Consider the following 23,694-nt stretch of genomic DNA (forward strand, 5'->3'; position numbering starts at 1 on the left):
TTATCTTATTTCAAATTCATTTCTCTCCATTCGCATAATTAATCTCCTAGTTCTTCTCTTCTCTCTCTCTACTTCCTCACACTAACCCTAAAAACCCATTACCTCAAATCTCTTCAAAACAAAACTCAAATGGCTTCATCAGGAACTTCTGAAAGAAGAACCGAAAGGGGACCCTCTTCTCGTACTGGTACTGCACAACCTCGCTCAAATATGCCGGTAACTGCTGTCATACCCCCAAATTTGCCCTCCATTTTTTCTTTTTTACCTAACCCATGATTCGAGACCCATATGCACTCATGCATATTCGTCATTCGTTCATGGTTAACATCAAGTAACAAACATCATAGATTCAAGGTTTTTGGTTAACAAAGCAGGTTTGGACTGAAGACTTTGGTATTGTTCATCGTGTGGGTTGCAACCCTAATGCTGGATCTTGAGGGATCTTGTTGCTTAGCTTCTGTGCACGAACTAGGATTCTAAACCCTAATTGAGACCTAGGGTCAGAGGATTTATTTTTGGAGCTTTGTGTTTGGTTTAAAACCCTAATTAGGGAAGGTTATTGTTCAAATGATTGGCTTGGTTGACTTTTGGATTTGGGATTCATCAATCGTGTGATTGAGGTTGAGGGGGTGGAAACCCTAGTTTCTGGCTATAACGTCATCATCAGTGGGGTATACATTCAAAATTTAGGTTTCATCTGGTTCATCTGATCCGTTACGGATGGTTCTTGGGCTTAGAAGATTCGTGGGCCTGATTCATCGATGGAGATTCATTTAAAGCCTTGCATGATCATGATATGTTGCTTGGTTGGTATGAATATGTTTTGATCCTTAGCATGGAGTATTCAGAAGCCTTGTGGTACATATTCAACTATCCATAAGAAAGTACACATCTTTACCTAAGTCGACTTTTGGTCGACCGTTGACTTTTTGGTCAACCATCTAACCAATTTTTTTTAGAACCATAATCACATGCTCATTCATAAACCTTGATTCATTTTAATACACAAACCTAATACCGTTTAAAACAATTTCACAAACCAAGTACATAAACCTTCTTTCATTCAATTTCACATTTCCATTCACAAATTACAACATTCAAACCAACATTTATATTCAATCAAATTAATAACATTCAATCTCATTAACCATTAATATCCAACTTACCATTTCAAACAAGTTTATGCATTACAATATTTAAGCCAATACAATCCACATGTTCTTCCATTAATAACCATGTCACCGTAATGCTATTTTTCTTCATTGCTAATAAGTACATACATCCATTGTAAGTTTCCAATCCAACCTTACAACCCTTCAACTTCTTCTCTTCCTTCTTCCATTATTCCCGTACCTTCCATTCTCCCTTCCATTGCTTCCAATATTGCCCCTCTCTTTGATTCTCCCCATGAAGTGATTGGACCAGTTCTGAAAACAAGACTTGGCTGAGCTGTGAATTTAGTGGGCATCCGAAGATTTTGATAGTTACATGTTATGATGCTGTCTTTTTAGCTGATTTGAGATTTAAATGCAATGTGACTTACCTGACGAATATTTAGACATTGAGGATGTATGCTCCTGATGTAAATGAGCGGTTTATTGCCTTGTCAAGAGCTGGTCCTGATGACTTTTACTTCACTGTGGCTTCCAACAGTCTTTTAGTTCTATGTGATGTAAGGAAGCCTTTAATGCCAATATTGCAAGGGAAGCACAACATTGATAAACCACGCTACATGAATGTATTAAGCTTGTCTATGTTAAGATCTCATTCAAAGGTATATACTTTTAAGTTGGCTTCTAAAGTGGGGTTTTGCATTAACATGGGACCATTTTGGAATTCCGAGTACAATATATTCTGCTATGGACCTGCATTTCCATTTCGGAAGGGTTCCATTACTTCGAAGATTAGCACAACATGCAATATGGTAATGCTAGTAGTTTTGGTAATGTGATGAATAAACTTGCACAGGTTATGGAAGCCTCCATTGTTGGATTGATCGGCGAGAATTCAGTGATGGTAGACCAGCAAAAAATCATTCCTTACTTACATTAAACAGAGTCAGGTCGTGTTGCCAAGCTTGAGATTTTCTCTCACTATGTTTCTAGGCAAATGGGATTTGTAGATGCCAGTGAAGTTCCAGAGCTGTGCAGATTGGCACAGGACTACTTGAGAAACTCAGAAGGGTGTAAAGAATGTATATATATCAATATTTAGCTAATGGAGAGGACCCTAACATACTATATGCAGAATTGATTGATGAGTTTGAAAGATGCATCCTAGGTTATTTTGCTTTTCATTGAAATCAGGCTTCATTAGTCAGGTATTAAGTACTCAGTCCCAACCAAAAATAAATCTCAAAAATATGTTTTTGGAAGCCACAAGGGATTATAGGCTTGAGAGAGTAACAAGGAAACTAAAGGTGGTAAGAGCATTCTCTACATTGGTTAAAGAGATTAAAGCAATAAAGGGTGACTCTCAAAGTTGTGATGCCAAGGTCTCCATTGTCCATAGTGAGAGGAATCCAATGTTGCTTCTTATGGGTGGAGGCATGGGATCTAGAAAAAGCATTGTTCTTAAAGACATCCTTGGAAAATCATTTTGGTCAGAAGCTTCTTCAAATGTCATGGTCGTTGAAGCAGATTCTTTTAAGGAGAGTGATGTGATATATAGAGCTCTTAACTCTAAGGGTCACCATGATGAAATGCTTCAACGTGCTGAACTGGTGCACCAGTCTTCCACTAATGTTGCATCATCTCTGCTAGTGACAACTTTAAATAAGGGGCGAGATGTGATCATGGATGGTACCTGTTGTACCTTGGAAAAATGGGGATACGGCCTAGCGAGGCGCAATCGCACGCTCGCAATGATGGACTGAACAGAGTTGCCACCGAACTTTATTTATTCCTAAAAAGGAAAGGGGAAATATCGATAAAACCCAATACAAAACGACAATGATTATTGGTCGTCGCAACCAAATCAGGGTTCGGGAGTCGATTACGCGAGGGGAAGGTATTAGCACCCCTCACATCCGTTGTACTCAACGGGAACCATTATGTTAGTTGTGCGCATTAGTGTTAGTTTGAAATGTTAGGCTTTTCAAGTTATCAGGTGGGAAAGAAAGAATAGAAGAGAGGAGAATGTTTTTGGATTTTTGACGAAGGACTAAACCTAAGTTTTTTATTAGTGGGCCTGACAAGATTTACAAATCCTGCTCCTACGTATCTCAACAGAGAAATCAAGGCTTACGTAGTTCTGGGTAGAAAAATGTTTGTTTGTTGGTCGATTTTAGCGAAAGCTACTTTGTGTCACATCGACGAAAACATTGTTGGACTACCCAAAAGAGGTGGAAAAACATTGCCTTGCATTGTTTTGAAACAAAGTACCTTTCGTTTGTGAAAAGGTTTAAGACTCAATCGCACGGCGGCGAGAAAAGGAATTGATTGGTTTGATGTGTTTTGAATAATGGCGAGAACTTGGATGAGCGAGATATCCATCTCGAATCCTAGTCTCAGGAGTGCGTGGTATCCACCACGTTCCATTTCCATCTTATTTGCAAAAATGTTTAATAAGAATTAAATGTTTTGAATTTGATTGAGAAAGGGTTTGAAGAAACCGCATTGCTAATTTTGGACGATGGCGAGAGCTAAGATAGGCGAGGCATCCACCTTGAACCTTAATCCCAGGAGTGCATGGTATCCACCACGTTCCATTTCCATCTTTATTGAAAAATGTTTAAATAGGAATTAAGTATTTTGAGTTTTGTTGTGAAAATGACTTGACATTAGATCAAGCATTGATGGACGTTTAAGAGAAATTTTTGAATGACTGTTTGAGAGAAAATAGAATAGATAAATTTGGATGATGGCGAGAGCTAAGATAGGCGAGGCATCCACCTCGAATCTTAATCTCAGGAGTGCACGGTATTCACCATGTTCCACTTCCATCTTTATTGAAAAGGTCTTAAATATGAATTAATATTTTTTTTGAGTTTTTATTATGAAAAATGGCTTGACGTTGGATCAAGTATTTGATGAAGGTTTGAAATGATTATCGGATGTTTGTTTTAATTCTTGTATTAACAGATGAATAAAGAATGAAAGAGTAAATATTATACACTTTATGGGATGGGGGTACATTTTTTATGAATGGGGATGGTTCATGGCAATCAAACAATAAGAATATATGCCTCAATCATCATACAAGTAGGCAACAGTTATCAATCAAATCAGATAAGTAAACAAGTACATAATCAAATCAAAGAATCAAAGAATGAAATAATGGAGCAATAAACAAGGCATGTGAAGTATGAACATGTTAAACAATCAAGCAATAGTAAGCATGGATGAAAGAAACAAGTATAACAGATAACAGATGAACTAGACAGATGAAAAGATGCACAAAAAGGATCCACTGAAATGATTAAATCAAGAAATGAGGTAAGGATCAAATAAAATCAAGATAAAAGGCCTCTAATACATGTCCTATGAGATGAACAAGGGAGGATCAAAAGATCTCTTCAATTTCCATAAGCAATCCCTAAGTCAAACATCGATCATAAAGAAGTCAACTGAAAAATCGAGCCAACTTAATAAATATCAAATAAATAGCAAATTAATCAAGAAAATTATGAAAAATTAAACTAAGTAAGGTGGGGTCAGGACATCATCATCCCCCCAAAATATTTTAAAAATAATGAAAATTGGTACATGAATTAATTGAAACAAAATAGAAGTCAAACCAAAAGTCAATCAACAAGACTAGGTTAAAAATAAATCAAGAATAAATGGAAAATGTGAAATAAAAATCCAAGAAAAAGTCAGGTTGGCCATGGGGCAGTGGTCAACCTTAATCCCAAAAATCAGAAGCTAAAAATAATTCTAAGTCATGAAAATAAAATCAAGAGTTAAATGTGTGTTAAAATGAACCACTTGGAAAGAATAATTAAAATAAAATATTAACATTAAATAAATACGAAAATAAAAATTAAATAAAATCAAATAATGCATCAAGAAATGTGGAAAATATTTTTGGGTATTTTTATGAACCAAGAAAACATTTTAAATAATTAAAATCAAAACAGAAAATAAAATGGGAATAAAAAAATGAATATGCAAAGAGGGGGCGCATCAGCGTTTTGGACTGAACTGAAAAATAAATTAAGCGCTAATGGGCCCTGAAACGTGGGGGTGTGAAAAGCAAGCAATGGAAAGGCCCATGGTCCAAAACGCGCTTAAGCCAGGCGTGACAAAAATGAAATAACATTTTAAATGAAATAAATCATGTGACAAAATATCAATTGGTCAAGGCAACTTAAGTCGCTACAGGACAAAAACACAACGACGACCCAGATTAAAACGTGCGCCTTGGATCTAATGGTCCTCAAGATGACACGCGGTCATCTTCTTCCACAAACCAAACCCTAATGCCATGCAATGCAAATACGCAGAAAATGCAGTGAGTTTTGCTCAACTTCCACTAAAGAACACAACCACCCTAGGGCATCAAATGACATGAAATAAAGCCCAGGTTTCAAGTATGAAATGCAAGGTTTAACATGGTATCCTTGTTTGAGTAAAATGATGGCTTAATCATGGAGAAATATTGTCAATAAGATGTCCACATGGACACGGATATGAGCAACAAGCAACAACATAAACCAACATCAAGAACACAAGCTTATGATTGGCATTGTAAACAAGCATGAAACAAACATGAGCATATGATTAGCATGGCAAACAACATGATGATGAGCATCGTAAACAGCATGATGATGAGCATAGTAAGCAAGCATAAGGATGAGCAAAACAAATAGCCATGGAGTAAGATGATTACCTAGTGGAAGCTTGGTCCACTGCCTCTTGATTGTGGAGAAAATGGAAGAAGAATGGTGCTTCCTTCTCGGTGCTTCAAAGCTTCAACTTGAGAAATGGAAGAGGAATGAAATATGACTCTAATGAACTCTTTGCTTGCTTTGCTCGAAAATCCACAGCCTGCCTTCAGATTTAGGGTTTATGTCTCTTAAATATGTGGGTCAAATAATCTTAATGGGCTCAGAATAATGTGATTTGGCCATGAGTAAAAATGAAGCAAAGTGAGGTGTAGAAAGAGGGCATGTGAAATGTTGTTATTTTAGGCAAAACTTAAGTGAATGAAATAAAGGTGCATGGCCAAATGAGGAAACAAACATGGGCTGGATTTATGCAGCATAGTTTGGTTGGTATGGTTTGGCAAGAAAACAGTCCAAAGGGTTGACTTTGAGGCCATGTAACTTGATGATCAAGTCACCAAATGATGAAATAATGCAAACAGTAGCAAGACCTCATGGAGCATAGCATGTTTCATGTTGACCATGAGTGGAAATGATGAGTGGAAGAAGGTGAAAAATGGCCTCAAAATCATGTCACACCAATTGCAAAATGGTTGGGCCAGCTTGGCCTAAAATCTGCCTAGAAAATTAAGTCATGGTGCCCACTTTAGGTGAATGTATCTCTCAAACCATGGATCCAAATGAGATGATTCCAAAAGGAGGTGAAAGAGGACATGGCAAGGTATAATTGTTGTGAAGAAACTATTTGCAATTGATGCCTTGAAGTGCAAGAAAACTGGCCAAGAAGTCTTGACAAACTTTGAAGATTTTGAGACTTAGAAATTTTTCTAAGTGTCCTAAAAATATGTCTCACTTTGACTAAGCCTAACTTTCTCAATTTTGATCCAAATGGATCAAACTTTATATTTCTAGAAAGCTTGGAACAAGAGTAACATCTTTTATGTTGGAGAAATTTTCAAATGGAGCTTTTATCTTGATGGAAAATGGGCTTAAAGTGGGTGCAACAATCATGAAAACTTGCCCTAAATGGAAAGTCAACCATTTCCAAATTAAGTAACTTTTCCAATTCCTGATTAAATGATGAATCCAAGATCCAACCTTGATCAAATTTCACATGTAAGCTTCCCTAGGCATGAATTTTTAGATTCCACTCTCAAAAGGTCAGGAATTGACTTTTGTGGCCCCACAGTTGACTTTTCCCAAACTGTCTGATCCCCGATTCCAGTGATCAATTGAAGCACTTCTGGCTCAAATAAAAAGATGATTTTTTGTATGTAGACCCTTGTGGACATATGGAGGGCCATGGAAAAGAGTTTCACCCAAAGAATCAGAAATAAACTGATTTTAAACCAAACCCTAATTTCAGGGCAAAATTGATCGGGAGCTGATTGCACTGCTTGCCAATGGATCTTTCTTAGATAATTGTGAGTCTTCCTAAGCCAAGATGCCTCTCCAATCATGACATGGATGAGCTCCTCTACTTCCAACCAAACATTGCATGTTGCAGGTAGCCATGAAAACCCTAGTTTCTTGATTAAATCCAGATGAACACTCTGATAGCTTTGAATCCTTCACTGATGGACTGAGGACCATAATAGGATACCTGGAACCCCCTGAGACCCTTGAGACTTGTATACTTAGAGAATGAAGTCCAATTCTCAATCTTGTTTTGTGTGGGCCCCTTCTGTTAAGGAGTGATCAATCCAAACCTGATTTCCAAGTCACTAATGCAGTATGCAATGAGTATGACCTAGTATGATGCCAATGAAGTGTAAAACATAATCCTATGCTTCTAGGAAAAAATGAAGGGTAAATTTTTCAAAGCCAAAATCAGGGTATGACAGTTGCCCCTATTTAAACATCCTCCACCAGAGAAAAATGAAACAACACTTTTTCATCGGATCGTAGTGGGGGATGGTTAAATACCATGGAGACTCAGATTTTGATCCTGAAAAATGAAAATGCTATGATATGATATGCATGGGTGAAAGATTCTTTATTTTTGAATTTATCTGTTAGAGACACAGTGAATCCTTAACAGGAGATGCTACTAGACAAACCAATCTGTAGGGGATACTAATGGTCCACAGGGAAACAGACAAATGGTAAAAACCAACTCGCTGGGGAAAACAATCTTGCTGGAGGATCAGACACACACTAGAGAGTACTCAAAGTGAAATTCGATGAACGACACTTAGAATACAAGAGATTTCGGCAGTAAGTTCACGCATGACTTACTAAACCCGAATAAGAAAAATTTCTACAACAGGTTCATACATTACCTGATAACACCGAAACAATCATAGAGAAAGATTCTTCAAAGCAGGTTCATACATGACCTGGTAATACTGGAATGAAAGCTCAACAACAGGTTCATAACATGACCTGACAATGTTGGGGAATATCAAGAAGTTCTGACAGTAGGTTCAGACATGACCTAACAAACTCAGAAAAATTCAAAAAGAGTATATCCACAGGTTCATACATGACCTGACAACACCGGAAAATTCAAAGAATTTTCAACAACAAGTTCAAACGTGATCTAACAACACTTGAATATTCAAAGAATTTTCATCAACTAGTTCAAACATGATCTGAAAATGTTAGGGGATATAAAAAGGTTCCATAAACAGGTTCAGACATGACCTGACAATACTGGAAAACGTACAAAGAAAATTTCCATCAACAGGCTCATACATGACCTAACAGCATTGGAAAATTCAAAGCGTTTCGACAATAGAAAACCAAAGAATCTTTAATCAATAGGTTCATATGTGACCTCAACATTTGGATATTCAAAGAAAGTTTCACTCACAGATTCAGACATGACCTGACGACACTTAGGAAAAAACAAAGGGAGTTATATCAACACGTTCATACATGGCCCAACGACACTGGAAAATTCAAAGAAAATACATCCATATGTTCATACATGACCTGACACCTTGGGAAATATACAAACAAAGTTTTATCAACAGGTTCATACATGACCTGACACTTTAGAATTCATCTGACAATTCTGGAGATTTCTCACAAGAAATTCATCCAATCAAAGATTTTTGAGATTCCTAATAGGGAATTTATGCAAAACAAAGATAAGCAGGAGTCATCTTATAAGTAGATCATCCGTGCAAAAGACTGTGATGATTCTTTACAAAGAAATCAAACAAAACCAACATCATTGGAGTTTTCTAACACGAAAAATCTCCAAGCTTCTGGGAATTCCTCAAGATGATGAGTCATACATGACTTTCACGGAACCATTAGGAAATACAGGGTAATCAGACTCTCTGTACGTGCCAACAACAATTGGACTTTGACCGTAAGCAATGGTTTACAACCAACTTTTAACGGATTTTGCCAACAACAATTGGACTTTGACCGTAAGCAATGGATTACAACCAGCCTTTAACGGATTTTGCCAACAACAATTGGACTTTGACCGTAAGCAATGGATTACAACCAGCTTTTAACGGATTTTTCCAACAATAATTGGACTTTGACCGTAAGTAATAGTAAATGATTACTAGCTACAACGGAGTTTGCCAACAACAACTGGACTTTAAAAGATGTTGGTAACGACCAAACTCTAGATACCAATCACGATTGTATTTAAAAATGGAGTGACAGTGATGCCAACGAAAATTGGGTTTAAAATGAGTTCTAGTGACCACTGAGCTTGGAATGATGCCTAGTAACAACTGAATTTTAGGAGACACCAATGAGTCTTGAAATAATTCCAGGGAGTGGCATAGGGGTTCTGGAAGTGCATCAGAGCAAAAAGGAAATGTCAGAGAATTCATCAGAGAGTAAAAGAAACGAATTCTGGAAATGCATCAGAATTACAAGTGATATTCCAGAAATACAGCAGAATACATACACATCTGGTAATACATCAAGAAAATTCTAGAAATACATCAGAATACCAGACATACATATTCGAGAATACATCAGATAGGTTCTGGAAACATCTGGAAACACATCAGACAAGTTATGGAAATACATCAATAAACCAAGGAGTAATCCAGAAATTCATCGAATAATCCAAAAAGGAATTGAACCTCATGGACAAAATTTTTTGATAGGTGCCAACTGAGTTGGATTTGAAAATGACTACGGAAACCAGATGATGGTTTAAGGGCACCAAAGACAAACTGGAATTAAAGGTCAAAGGATATAGGATCAACAACAAGACCTGGGTCAATGCAAAATGAACACGAAGTACATTTCGGCTATGCATGATTTGAATTCTTTTATGCATGATATATGAATGATCATGATTATGAGAATGCTGACACTTGAGTGGACTGGGAGTTGTAGAGGCTTTTTATGGATATCATGATTCCTTAACACCGAGAACTCAACCAAATATTTTATGATAGATGTTGTCAAAGGAGAATTCTATCAAGTTTGATAGCCACAACTTAGCCAATGGGATTCTTTTGGAGGATTAATGAATCGTGCTAGCATAACTTTCGGGCACTCGGCTCAAAATCAATAGTTATTGACGTATGGCAGAATTTGTTTGAGTAGTTGAAAGCATGAAGGGGGTTTGCCCCTCTGTGGCTCATCTTTCCCCAGTCCGTTGGGTCTTTGAAAATGTTCACCTTGAAAGTGGGTTTGAAACAGCTTGACATGAGACGATCTCAAGATGGCTTGCCCCAAGTGTTCGAGACTTGCAGTGGTCTACCCCTGATTAACCAAATCTTGGAACGATAGACTTTTGATTAACTGTCCTTGGCTTGTTGGACTCAATGAGCTTCTGAGGTGGCTTGCCCCTGTCCGAGTCTTGAAGCAAATTACTCTTGGCTAACTGAACCTTGGGGTGATTGGCTCGGATTGACTGATACTCAAAGTGATTTCCCCCGACTGGACTTCTGTCACTTTATCAAGTTCTTCAACTATATATTGTTGGAATTTCTTTGATGCTAAACACTGACTTGTAAATAAGATTGTTCATTTAAAAATGGTAATTTTAATGCAGTGCTTATGCAAAAATTTGAGATCAGAGTTTATTGATATGAACGGGTGAAATACAGTGAACGAGTTATTGATAAGAACACAATGATGATCAAGTCATTCACAACATGCAAGTCTGTGCCATCAAATGGTTAACAAAAAATCATTTGGAGTCAGGTTAACACAATCTTGTTGTAGTATGCTTTCAGAATAAACTCTGCCTCAATTAGGTCTTTTAAGGATTGTAACGTGGTCTGGTTCATGGTTTTTTGAAACAAAAGGATATAAGGCTCAAAATTTATTTTTACCCACCCCTTCTTCTTGATGATCTCCAGTTCCCATGTTCATTTAATTCAATACACGCATTCGACTTCGAAGGTGCGAAAGTGAAAATGAGGGTTCAAGGTGAGATTTTCTTGAAATGGAAGTCACCTTATTTTGTTTTTGTTGAGGATTTAATGACCTCTTTTGATTGATTTTCTTTATCCCTAATTTTGCCTAGACCGCTTCTTTGAAGCTTTCGGTCCATCAGGATGCCCTGATTTTTGCCTAAGTCATTTTGTGGTATTTGACTTAGTGGGCTTTTTTTCTGTTTTTTAAACGTGTTGACTGCCATATTATTGGTGGATGAGGGTCAACCAACACTAATTTAGCTTTTCTCAACTTCTTCGACACTTCAACATGTGCGCGAAGGATAACATGTGGTTGAACCTAATTGGAGGGCGTACATATGGACGATTTGTTTTTGAAAGATCGAATGCACGGTCAAACTATCTGAACACAACTACCCTGCCCCAGGTTAAGATTAAGGGTTTTAGATCCGAAATAAACACCATCTTCTAGGCTCAAAGTGGTTGACTAGGGATTAACTCCTTATCTCTTCAGTGTTTGGGGATTTGAAACAATGCCTTACATCATCGACAAGGTTTTACTCAAAAGCATACCACAACAATTTCAGGTGTTTCATTTTCATCATCCTCCTTCCAATCTTTGTTAACACAACGGTTTGATAAACAAAAGTGAATGAGAGGAGTATTTTTGTTTTTAACATAAATGAAAAACGAGTGAATACGAATGGATTAATTCAAAAGATGCATAAACATTTCATTAATCTTACCAATTCAAAGAAAACAACAATGCTTAAAAGCAATTAACGATCAACATGCAAGGAAACTACAAAAGAAGTGTTGAAACGACCAAATGATTGCCAACTTTACGGAATGACTTCTTCAAACTTGATCCATTAACTTGTGGGGACACCCCTTGCGATCTTCACACTTACCCGGTCGATGGGTTAACGTTTACCACCAAGCTTCCTTCTTGAAAGGCTATGTACCCGTTGTCAATCAACTGTTGTACTTTGGCTTTGAAAGAGTTGCAGTCTTCGGTTGAATGCCCTTCTGATCCGGCATGATATCCACATTGCACATTTGGGTCATATCCGGGTGGGTAAGATTGTGGAACCGGCTTAAGAGACTTGGGAACCACCAATGAGTTTTGAATCAGAGGCTGCAGAAGTTGGCTATATGTTATGACGGTTGGACGACGAGGAGCATTTCTTCTTTCCAAGTTAGTTTGGGGCCTAAGCTGATTTTAATGTTGATTTCGGTATCTCGGGCCTTGGGCTTGTTGATTTGGATGAGGAGCAAACCAGGATTGTTTGTAATGAAGACCAAAAGGTAGTGTTTGCTGGTATGGCATTTTGAGCATTGCTAACTGCTCATTTTCAGTCACTTGAAGGTTGGGATCAACAAGCTTTTTGACATTGGCACGATGATCTTCAAATTCTTTTCCTTCAATCTCATCGTTGAACGCAACCCTCTTGGATCCATACTCACTTCTCTTTTTCTTGCGTTGGTATGGGTCGGGTGACATTGGAAATCCAAGGCGATATCTCAATGCTCTTACCAGGAAATGATGATATCTCATTAGCCACATCCTTGACCTCTTCCTTGTGGTACAAAACCTTGTCGGGTTTCAGGGGTCCTTTCCCTTTCTCATTACCTGGCCCAGAAATCAAGATATATGTACCTGAGCCTTCCTCCTTGAGTGTTGGTGACCTTATGTCAATCAATCTTTGCAGCTTGAGCTTAAAACTCTTGCATTCCTCGATGGAGTGCCACATTGTTCCAGTATGGTATCCGCACTTGACCTTCGGGTGATCTTCTTCAAAGACTAAGCTCTTTTTGTTAAATAGTTCTCGTACCAAGGCTTTCAACGCTAAGCAAGAATCTAGGTCATGTCCCACTTCCCCTTTATGGAATTCACATGTTGCATTTGGATTGTACCATGGCAGATATGGTGACGTAGGTGTGAGAGCTCGAGGGGTCACCAAAGCATTCTGGATCAGCTGTGGGTAAAGCTTGCTATATGGCACCGGAATCAGGTCATTGTGATTTTTGTTCCCCTTGTTCTGATTCTGATTTTTGTTTCGAACCTGACTTCGGTGATTTTGAAGAGGAATATCCAGAGGATCTTGATGATGACGTCTCGAGGGAGGTCCATATACCGGTAGATGAGGAGTTTCCATATAGAATTTCCCTTGACTTGGAGTAATATCGGATGGATGTGGAGCAGTAGCTCCCTCTGTTGCAACAATAGCTATGGGATGGCCTTCTTTTCTCAATAAGGCTTGCAAGGTTTCCATGACCCATCTCATTTGGCTCTTCAAAAGATTGAGTTCCTCCTTCAATGCTTCTTGACTTTTCCTTAGCTCGTCCATCATCTCCTGAGACATGGTTCTTTGTTCTAAACGTGTGTCGGGAATCACTTTACTGATCATGGACAAAGGATGGATAATTTTTTTTTGTATTTTGTTTGGAAAATGACATGCATTCTGATGAGATGCAGATGCAATGGAATGTGAATGAATGTAATGCAAGCCATGCATATTTGTTTTTTGCTTAATACATGGGTTCAAAAGTCTGAGGTACTGATGAATCTGATTGCTTTCCAAGAATAGGTTCTCGTCGGGTATGATCTAGGGTTTCAAAAGAGTTCCTAGAGTCATGGATCCATTAGACTGTTTGCTGCCTATAGAAACTTACTTGTCGGACATCAACTTCATCCAAAGAATCTACTCTAAGTGAGGTTCTCGCATCGATCCAACGAGAAATTCATCTCGCAGACCCACACTACGCAGCCATCTTTCCTAGTTGGCCAAAGGATTAAGGTTCTACAAATGGTCCTCAGAGTCATGGATCCTAAAGAAAATGTCTAAGCATACGTCAACTTACTTGTCGGGCAACAACATCCTCCCAAGGATCTACTCTAAGTAAGGTTCTCGCACTGACCCAATGAGAAATTCATCTCGCGGACCCGCACTACTCAACCTCGTCCTATCTTATGTTTTTACTCGAGACTCGGGTAAAAAGTCTTTCCCACAAGGTTTGCAATCAGAGTATCCAAGTACCAAAGCATAATGGAACCAATACAACAGATTATATAAATATTACAATAAAGATAGCAAAAGCAATAAAGAAAAGCCACACTAATACCCAAAAAAAGGCACACAAACGACCTAACTAGGCTTGACTCATTTAGGGAGATTATCATGTCCCCAGCAGAGTCGCCATCTGTCGTACCTCGGAAAAATGGGGATACGGCCTAGTGAGACGCAATCGCACGCTCTCAATGATGGACTGAACAGAGTCGCCACCGAACTTTATTTATTCCTAAAAAGGAAAGGGGAAATATCGATAAAACCCAAGACAAAACGACAATGATTATTGGTCATCGCAACCAAATCAGGGTTCGGGAGTCGATTACGCGAGGGGAAGGTATTAGCACCCCACACGCCCGTTGTACTCAACGGGAACCATTAGGTTAGTTGTGCGCATTAGTGTTAGTTTGAAATGTTAGGCTTTTCAAGTTATTAGGTGGGAAAGAAAGAATAGAAGAGAGGAGAATGTTTTTGGATTTTTGACGAAGGACTAAACCTAAGTTTTTTATTAGTGGGCCTGACAAGATTTACAAATCCTGCTCCTACGTATCTCAACAGAGAAATCAAGGCTTACGTAGTTCTGGGTAGAAAAATGTTTGTTTGTTGGTCGATTTTAGCGAAAGCTACTTTGTGTCAAATCGACGAAAACATTGTTGGACTACCCAAAAGAGGTGGAAAAACATTATCTTGCATTATTTTGAAACAAAGTACCTTTCGTTTGTGAAAAGGTTTAGGAGTCAATCGCACGGCGGCGAGAAAAGGAATTGATTGGTTTGATGTGTTTTGAATAATGGCGAGAACTTGGATGAGCGAGATATCCATCTCGAATCCTAGTCTCAGGAGTGCGTGGTATCCACCACGTTCCATTTCCATCTTATTTGCAAAAATGTTTAATAAGAATTAAATGTTTTGAATTTGATTGAGAAAGGGTTTGAAGAAACCGCATTGCCAATTTTGGACGATGGCGAGAGCTAAGATAGGCGAGGCATCCACCTCGAACCTTAATCCCAGGAGTGTGTGGTATCCACCACGTTCCATTTCCATCTTTATTGAAAAGTGTTTAAATAGGAATTAAGTATTTTGAGTTTTGTTGTGAAAATGACTTGACATTAGATCAAGCATTGATGGACGTTTAAGAGAAATTTTTGAATGACTGTTTGAGAGAAAATAGAATAGATAAATTTGGATGATGGCGAGAGCTAAGATAGGCGAGGCATCCACCTCGAATCTTAATCTCAGGAGTGCACGGTATTCACCATGTTCCACTTCCATCTTTATTGAAAAGGTCTTAAATATGAATTAATATTTTTTTTGAGTTTTTATTATGAAAAATGGCTTGACGTTGGATCAAGTATTTGATGAAGGTTTGAAATGATTATCGGATGTTTGTTTTAATTCTTGTATTAACAGATGAATAAAGAATGAAAGAATAAATATTATACACTTTATGGGATGGGGGTACATTTTTTATGAATGGGGATGGTTCATGGCAATCAAACAATAAGAATATATGCCTCAATCATCATACAAGTAGGCAACAGTTATCAATCAAATCAGATAAGTAAACAAGTACATAATCAAATCAAAGAATCAAAGAATGAAATAATGGAGCAATAAACAAGGCATGTGAAGTATGAACATGTTAAACAATCAAGCAATAGTAAGCATGGATGAAAGAAACAAGTATAACAGATAACAGATGAACTAGACAGATGAAAAGATGCACAAAAAGGATCCACTGAAATGATTAAATCAAGAAATGAGGTAAGGATCAAATAAAATCAAGATAAAAGGCCTCTAATACATGTCCTATGAGATGAACAAGGGAGGATCAAAAGATCTCTTCAATTTCCATAAGCAATCCCTAAGTCAAACATCGATCATAAAGAAGTCAACTGAAAAATCGAGCCAACTTAATAAATATCAAATAAATAGCAAATTAATCAAGAAAATTATGAAAAATTAAACTAAGTAAGGTGGGGTCAGGACATCATCATCCCCCCAAAATATTTTAAAAATAATGAAAATTGGTACATGAATTAATTGAAACAAAATAGAAGTCAAACCAAAAGTCAATCAACAAGACTAGGTTAAAAATAAATCAAGAATAAATGGAAAATGTGAAATAAAAATCCAAGAAAAAGTCAGGTTGACCATGGGGCAGTGGTCAACCTTAATCCCAAAAATCAGAAGCTAAAAATAATTCTAAGTCATGAAAATAAAATCAAGAGTTAAATGTGTGTTAAAATGAACCACTTGGAAAGAATAATTAAAATAAAATATTAACATTAAATAAATACGAAAATAAAAATTAAATAAAATCAAATAATGCATCAAGAAATGTGGAAAATATTTTTGGGTATTTTTATGAACCAAGAAAACATTTTAAATAATTAAAATCAAAACAGAAAATAAAATGGGAATAAAAAAATGAATATGCAAAGAGGGGGCGCATCAGCGTTTTGGACTGAACTGAAAAATAAATTAAGCGCTAATGGGCCCTGAAACGTGGGGGTGTGAAAAGCAAGCAATGGAAAGGCCCATGGTCCAAAACGCGCTTAAGCCAGGCGTGACAAAAATGAAATAACATTTTAAATGAAATAAATCATGTGACAAAATATCAATTGGTCAAGGCAACTTAAGTCGCTACAGGACAAAAACACAACGACGACCCAGATTAAAACGTGCGCCTTGGATCTAATGGTCCTCAAGATGACACGCGGTCATCTTCTTCCACAAACCAAACCCTAATGCCATGCAATGCAAATACGCAGAAAATGCAGTGAGTTTTGCTCAACTTCCACTAAAGAACACAACCACCCTAGGGCATCAAATGACATGAAATAAAGCCCAGGTTTCAAGTATGAAATGCAAGGTTTAACATGGTATCCTTGTTTGAGTAAAATGATGGCTTAATCATGGAGAAATATTGTCAATAAGATGTCCACATGGACACGGATATGAGCAACAAGCAACAGCATAAACCAACATCAAGAACACAAGCTTATGATTGGCATTGTAAACAAGCATGAAACAAACATGAGCATATGATTAGCATGGCAAACAACATGATGATGAGCATCGTAAACAGCATGATGATGAGCATAGTAAGCAAGCATAAGGATGAGCAAAACAAATAGCCATGGAGTAAGATGATTACCTAGTGGAAGCTTGGTCCACTGCCTCTTGATTGTGGAGAAAATGGAAGAAGAATGCTGCTTTCTTCTTGGTGCTTCAAAGCTTCAACTTGAGAAATGGAAGAGGAATGAAATCTGACTCTAATGAACTCTTTGCTTGCTTTTCTCGAAAATCCATAGCCTGCCTTCAGATTTAGGGTTTATGTCTCTTAAATATGTGGGTCAAATAATCTTAATGGGCTCAGAATAATGTGATTTGGCCATGAGCAAAAATGAAGCAAAGTGAGGTGTAGAAAGAGGGCATGTGAAATGTTGTTATTTTAGGCAAAAATTAAGTGAATGAAATAAAGGTGCATGGCCAAATAAGGAAACAAACATGGGCTGGATTTATGCAGCATAGTTTGGTTGGTTTGGTTTGGCAAGAAAACAATCCAAAGGGGTGACTTTGAGGCCATGTAACTTGATGATCAAGTCACCAAATGATGAAATAATGCAAACAGTAGCAAGACCTCATGGAGCATAGCATGTTTCACATTGAGCATGAGTGGAAATGATGAGTGGAAGAAGGTGAAAAATGGCCTCAAAATCATGTCACACCAATTGCAAAATGGTTGGGCCAGCTTGGCCTAAAATCTGCCTAGAAAATTAAGTCATGGTGCCCACTTTAGGTGAATGTATCTCTCAAACCATGGATCCAAATGAGATGATTCCAAAATGAGGTGAAATAGGACATGGCAAGGTATAATTTTTGTGAAGAAACTATTTGCAATTGGTGCCTTGAAGTGCAAGAAAACTGGCCAAGAAGTCTTGACAAACTTTGAAGATTTTGAGACTTCAAAATTTTTCTAAGTGTCCTAAAAATATGTCTCACTTTGACTAAGCATAACTTTCTCAATTTTGATCCAAATGGAGCAAACTTTATATTTCTAGAAATCTTGGAACAAGAGGAACAACTTTTATGTTGGAGAAATTTTCAAATGGAGCTTTTATCTTGATGGAAAATGGGCTTAAAGTGGGTGCAACAATCATGAAAACTTGCCCTAAATGGAAAGTCAACCATTTCCAAATTAAGTAACTTTTCCAATTCCTAATTAAATGATGAATCCAAGATCCAACCTCGATCAAATTTCACATGTAAGCTTCCCTAGGCATGAATTTTGAGATTCCACTCTCAAAAGGTCAGGAATTGACTTTTCTGGCCCCACAATTGACTTTTCCCAAACTATCTGATCCCTGATTCCAATGATCAATTGAAGCACTTCTGGCTCAAATAAAAAGATGATTTTTTGTATGTAGACCCTTGTGGACATATGGAGGGCCATGGAAAAGAGTTTCACCCAAAGAATCAGAAATAAACTGATTTTAAACCAAACCCTAATTTCAGGGCAAAATTGATCGGGAGCTGATTGCACTGCTTGCCAATGGATCTTTCTGAGATAATTGTGAGGCTTCCTAGGCCAAGATGCCTCTCCAATCATGACATGGATGAGCTCCTCTACTTCCAACCAAACATTGCATGTTGCAGGTAGCCATGAAAACCCTAGTTTCCTGATTAAATCCAGATGAACACTCTGATAGCTCTGAATCCTTCACTGATGGACTGAGGACCATAATAGGATACCTGGAACCCCCTGAGACCCTTGAGACTTGTATACTTAGAGAATGAAGTCCAATTCTCAATCTTGTTTTGTGTGGGCCCCTTCTGTTAAGGAGTGATCAATCCAAACCTGATTTCCAAGTCACTAATGCAGTATGCAATGAGTATGACCTAGTATGATGCCAATGAAGTGTAAAACATAATCCCATGATTCTAGGAAAAAATGAAGGGTAAATTTTTCAGGGCCAAAATCAGGGTATGACAGTACCCTAGCATTGGAACCTCTTCTAGAGCAAACGATTGCTAATACCTTCCCCTTGCATAAGCGACTTCCTTACCCATTTCTCTTCCCCCTGGGTTTTATAGATGTTTTCCCTTCCCTTAGGGGATAAATAAAGTTCGATGGCGACTCTGTTGTATCTTTGAGCGTGCGATGCGCTCTGGTATAATTCGCTTAGCTTCAGCTGGCGAATCTGCTGGGGATTTTTTCCTAAGCAAGTCGAGCCTAGTTTTGTTTGTTCTCCTTATGAGAGTAGGTGGTTACCTTTGTTGCTTTACTCGTTTTATTTATGTTATTTATCACATTACTTTATTACTTTAAATATTCATATGTTGTTATATTATGGATATTATCTATCATATCACCTGTTGGGATGGGATGATACTATGTGAGAGAAGCTCTACACTCGAGCTTGAGTATACACACATGATAGATTTGTGGATAGTCGTGTCGGCCTGTGTTTTGCGCGTTGGGTTGTCACGAGAGCCACACCCAGACTAGATTCACTTGAAAGTACTTTTTTCCTATGAGAATTCACTACGGCATGGTATTTTCATTTGACTCGATGACTTTGGGAGACCTTTTAGGGACCACCTTTGAGGACTAGTACACACCTGTGAGAGGGCTATTGGGTTTTTTCTGCAGGAAACCAAGACCTTTCATACCATTGATCTCTTATATATGTCGTACCTTTGATCCTATATCGAGTTATATGGATTGGTTATTATCCAGATTTCACAGATCACGTCGGACATTTGATCCTATATTAAGTTTCATGCATAAATTATTATTCAGATTTCTCACATCATATCAGATTATTGATCTTATGCTGAGTTATCCAGACTGTGTAGGTCATGCCGGACCTTTGATCTTATATTGTATGATATGGCCAGATTATCCAGAATATCCATATTATGCTGAACTATTGAATCTATGATGCTTGCATATTATTACATCATTTTGAAATTAATTTTTGCATGTACATTTCTAGGGAATTCAAGAGACGAGTCTTTGTTTGAGTGATCATTAGAGAATGGATCCTACTATAAGAGGTGTTTATAGCTACAGGTTTGTGGAACCTTCTTTGAAGACATTGAGAGGATTGGGAACTCGCCTGGTTCTCAACAATAAAGACAAGTTCAAAGATGCCTATGGGAATCTCCTAGGCATGGTTAACACTGAGGTCAACATTACAACTCTTCACACTCTAGTGCAGTTCTACGACCCTCCTCTGAGATGTTTCACATTCCAGGACTACCAATTGGCTCCTACTTTGGAGGAATACTCACACATTCTGGGAATTGAGATTAAGGAGCAAGCTCCCCTTTTCCCTACAAAGGAACTTCCTAAGCCTCAACATCTAACTGAAATCCTTCACATAGGGAATAAGGAGGTGGAGCTCAATCTTAAACCTAAGGGTGGGACCCATGGGTTTGCCTTGAAGTTTCAGGTTGACAAGGTTATTGCGTTGGCTGAAGATGAGAGCGGGGATGCCTTCAACAATATCTTTTCTATGATCATATATGGGATTGTGTTGTTTCCGAATATGGAAGACTTTATTTACTTGGCTTCTATCTACCTCTTCATGGCCAAGAATCTTGTTCCTACTCTCCTTCCTGACACATATTATTCCATCCACGTGAGGAATGAGAAGAAAAAGGGGACTATCGTATGTTGTACCCCACTGCTGTATAAATGGTTTATTTCGCATCTACCCATCAAGAGTCCTTTTATTGATAACGAGGGAAATTTGAAATGGTCTTAAAGGATCATGTCCCTCACAGCTGAAGACATCTCTTGGTATTGTAGAGTGTATGACGGTATTAAGATCATCACGGATTGTGGTAATTTCCCTAATGTACCCCTTCTAGGTAAAAAGGGTGGAATTAACTATAACCTGAGGATAGCATTGCGCCAGTTGGGCTACCCGATGGTAGACAAGCCATATTTTGAGCTTCTAGAGGAGTTTGTTCTGTACGAAGGGGTTGACAACTCAGAGTTCCAGAAGAGGATTGTCCGAGCCTGGGGAGATATCCATCGTCATGGAAGGGCCGAATTGGGAAAAAAGAACTGTATTGTAAAGGAAGCCTACACTCAGTGGGTTAAGGAGAGAGTCAAAGAGTTTTTATTGCCATTTCCATCTGAAACTTCCATGATCATCAAGTCGGTTGAGCCTGTTGTTGCTCCTAACTCAGAGGTTGATAAACTCAAGGGGATTATCGAAGCGTTAGAGAAGGAGAATGCTAATCTCCGATCTAACCTAGGTAAGCTCACCTTGGAGAAAGAGAACCCGAAGTTTAAGCTCAACCAGAAAAGGAACCGAGCGGCCAAGACCGCCAAAGAGATCCAAGAAGAACAACACAAAAGAAGGAAAATAGGTGATGCTTTGAAGGGTTTTATCGAAAGCATTTATGTGAAGAAGAAACAACTTGCCGCAGCACAGTACAAAGTATGCAAGACCGAGATCAACTGCTAGGATCAACTCAAGAGGTTACAAAGCCAGCTAGAGACTTGCCAGAAGGAGCTGAAAGAGGAGAAAGACCGGGATAAGAAGCTAGAAGTTTCTTTGTCTCAACATCAATTTGACTTGGACAAGAGATTCGAAGAGATTCGGGAGCTGAAGAGGCAAGCCCACAAGAACTTCGAAAGTACCAAGTTGCTCGATCAAGAGGTCACTCAGTGGGAGAGGAAGAGTCGTCATCTTCAGGTCCTTCTAGACCAGAAGGAAGATTACTTGTAGGATCTTCTGAATGGACCTAATCATACATTGTTGCGTAACCTCGTCAAGGATGCGCAGTACTGGAATGATAGGCATGCTCGTTTAGCTCAGTTCATTGTTCATGCGTTGGAAGATTTGCCCAAGTTGTTGGAAGATGCTTATGATGTTATATTTCCGCATGACACTCCTTGGGTTGTATTTCACTTTGTCTCTATTTGTAGAGTTGTGTTTAAGAGGTTTCAGGCTGACCTTGTTATAGCTTATTGAGCATATTGTTGATCCATATTATGTACCTGTTATTTCTCCCTTATTGAATAAAAACGTGTTGTTTCCCTTTATTTGGGCATTATCTTCTATCTCTACTCTTATACTCTATGATTGCTCGTAAAAACAATAGACGAATCTCAAAGATTCCCTGGAAATAATAAAATAAAATAAAATGATAATAAAAACAATTTTTGCATATGTGCATCATTCATACATCATGTTGCAGTTCATAAATCTAAGACCAATAAACTCATCATTGTTACTTGAACCTTCACAGAATAATCATCATTGCCAAACTGACTTCTCAACATCACTACAATACCCGTACTCACCAGAGGCTAATCATGGAATAATTGGAATAGAACCAGGCCGCATTGAGAGAAGACGTGGCCCACATGAAGGCTCAAATGGGCCAGCTTAGGAATGTGTTACAGAATCTGACTAGAGGACAGGAGGAAATGTGCCAAGCGAATCAGAGAGTTATTGCTGCCACCAACCCAATTCTGATTGTGCCAACGGGTCCAATGGGAGGAACTGGTCCGATTGAAGGTGGTCCCGCTCATCAGAATACCACTCAGACATTCCATATTCCTGTTCAAGGAGACCCTCATATTGAAATGGACGAGCACCCTGAATCTTTCTATGACGCCTATGGACCTTCACCAGCTGAGGTGGAAAAGAAGTTTCGTGTTGTGGAGGAGAGAATGAAAGTTATGGAAGGGTTTGGTACTTTCGGTTTGGAAGCTGCTGACATGTACTTAGTGCCTGGGGTGAAAATTCCAGCTAAGTTCAAAGTCCCGGTTTTCGAGAAATACAAAGGGGATAGCTGTCCGTTGACTCATGTTAGATCTTATTGCAGGAAGATGGCAGCATATTCCGATGACGAAAAGTTATCGATGCATTTCTTCCAAGATAGCCTTAGTGGGGCATCTCTGTAATGGTACATGCATCTTGAGCGCACTCATGTTCGAACCTGGAGAGAGATTGCTAAAACATTCTTGAAGCATTACCAATACAGCACAGACATGACGCCTAACCGAACCCAACTTCAAAATCTTACTCAGAAGACAGAAGAGTCTTTTAAAGAATATGCCCAGAGGTGGAGGGATATGGCCGCCAGGGTCCAACCCTCTCTTTTGGAAAAGGAACTGGTGGATATGTTTATGAGTACACTTCAGGGTCCTTACTTGGATCGAGTTGTAGTGAGTGCATCGTCAGGGTTTGCCGATTTGGTGGTCACTGGTGAAAGAATTGAGAACTGTTTGAAGAGTGGTAAGATTCAAGGCATCGTTGCTACTACGACGAGTGGAGGAAAAAAGCCATACGCCGGTTTCCCTAAGAAAAGAGAAGGAGAGACAAATGTTGCTTCTACTTCCAGAGGGAAAGGTGGGGCTTATAGGACGCCCTACTATCAGGTTGCCGAAGTGACTCCAAATGGTTATCAACAACAAGCCTTTGCAATCCCA

The 23,694-nt window shown here is 38.5% G+C and overlaps 1 protein-coding gene and 1 pseudogene across 1 annotated transcript; both read left to right on the top strand.

Moving 5' to 3' along the window:
* Positions 1-1,567: 1,567 nt before the first annotated feature.
* On the top strand, positions 1,568-20,265 carry LOC127081305 (calmodulin calcium-dependent NAD kinase-like; annotated as a pseudogene).
* A 10-nt stretch (positions 20,266-20,275) lies between these two features.
* Positions 20,276-21,007, top strand: LOC127081306 (uncharacterized). The gene has a single exon (XM_051021576.1). The coding sequence runs from the start codon at positions 20,276-20,278 to the stop codon at positions 21,005-21,007; it is 732 nt and encodes a 243-aa protein (XP_050877533.1).
* Positions 21,008-23,694: the final 2,687 nt, after the last annotated feature.

This window comes from Lathyrus oleraceus, chromosome 5 (assembly GCF_024323335.1).
Source record: "Lathyrus oleraceus cultivar Zhongwan6 chromosome 5, CAAS_Psat_ZW6_1.0, whole genome shotgun sequence".
Lineage (NCBI taxonomy): Eukaryota > Viridiplantae > Streptophyta > Magnoliopsida > Fabales > Fabaceae > Lathyrus > Lathyrus oleraceus.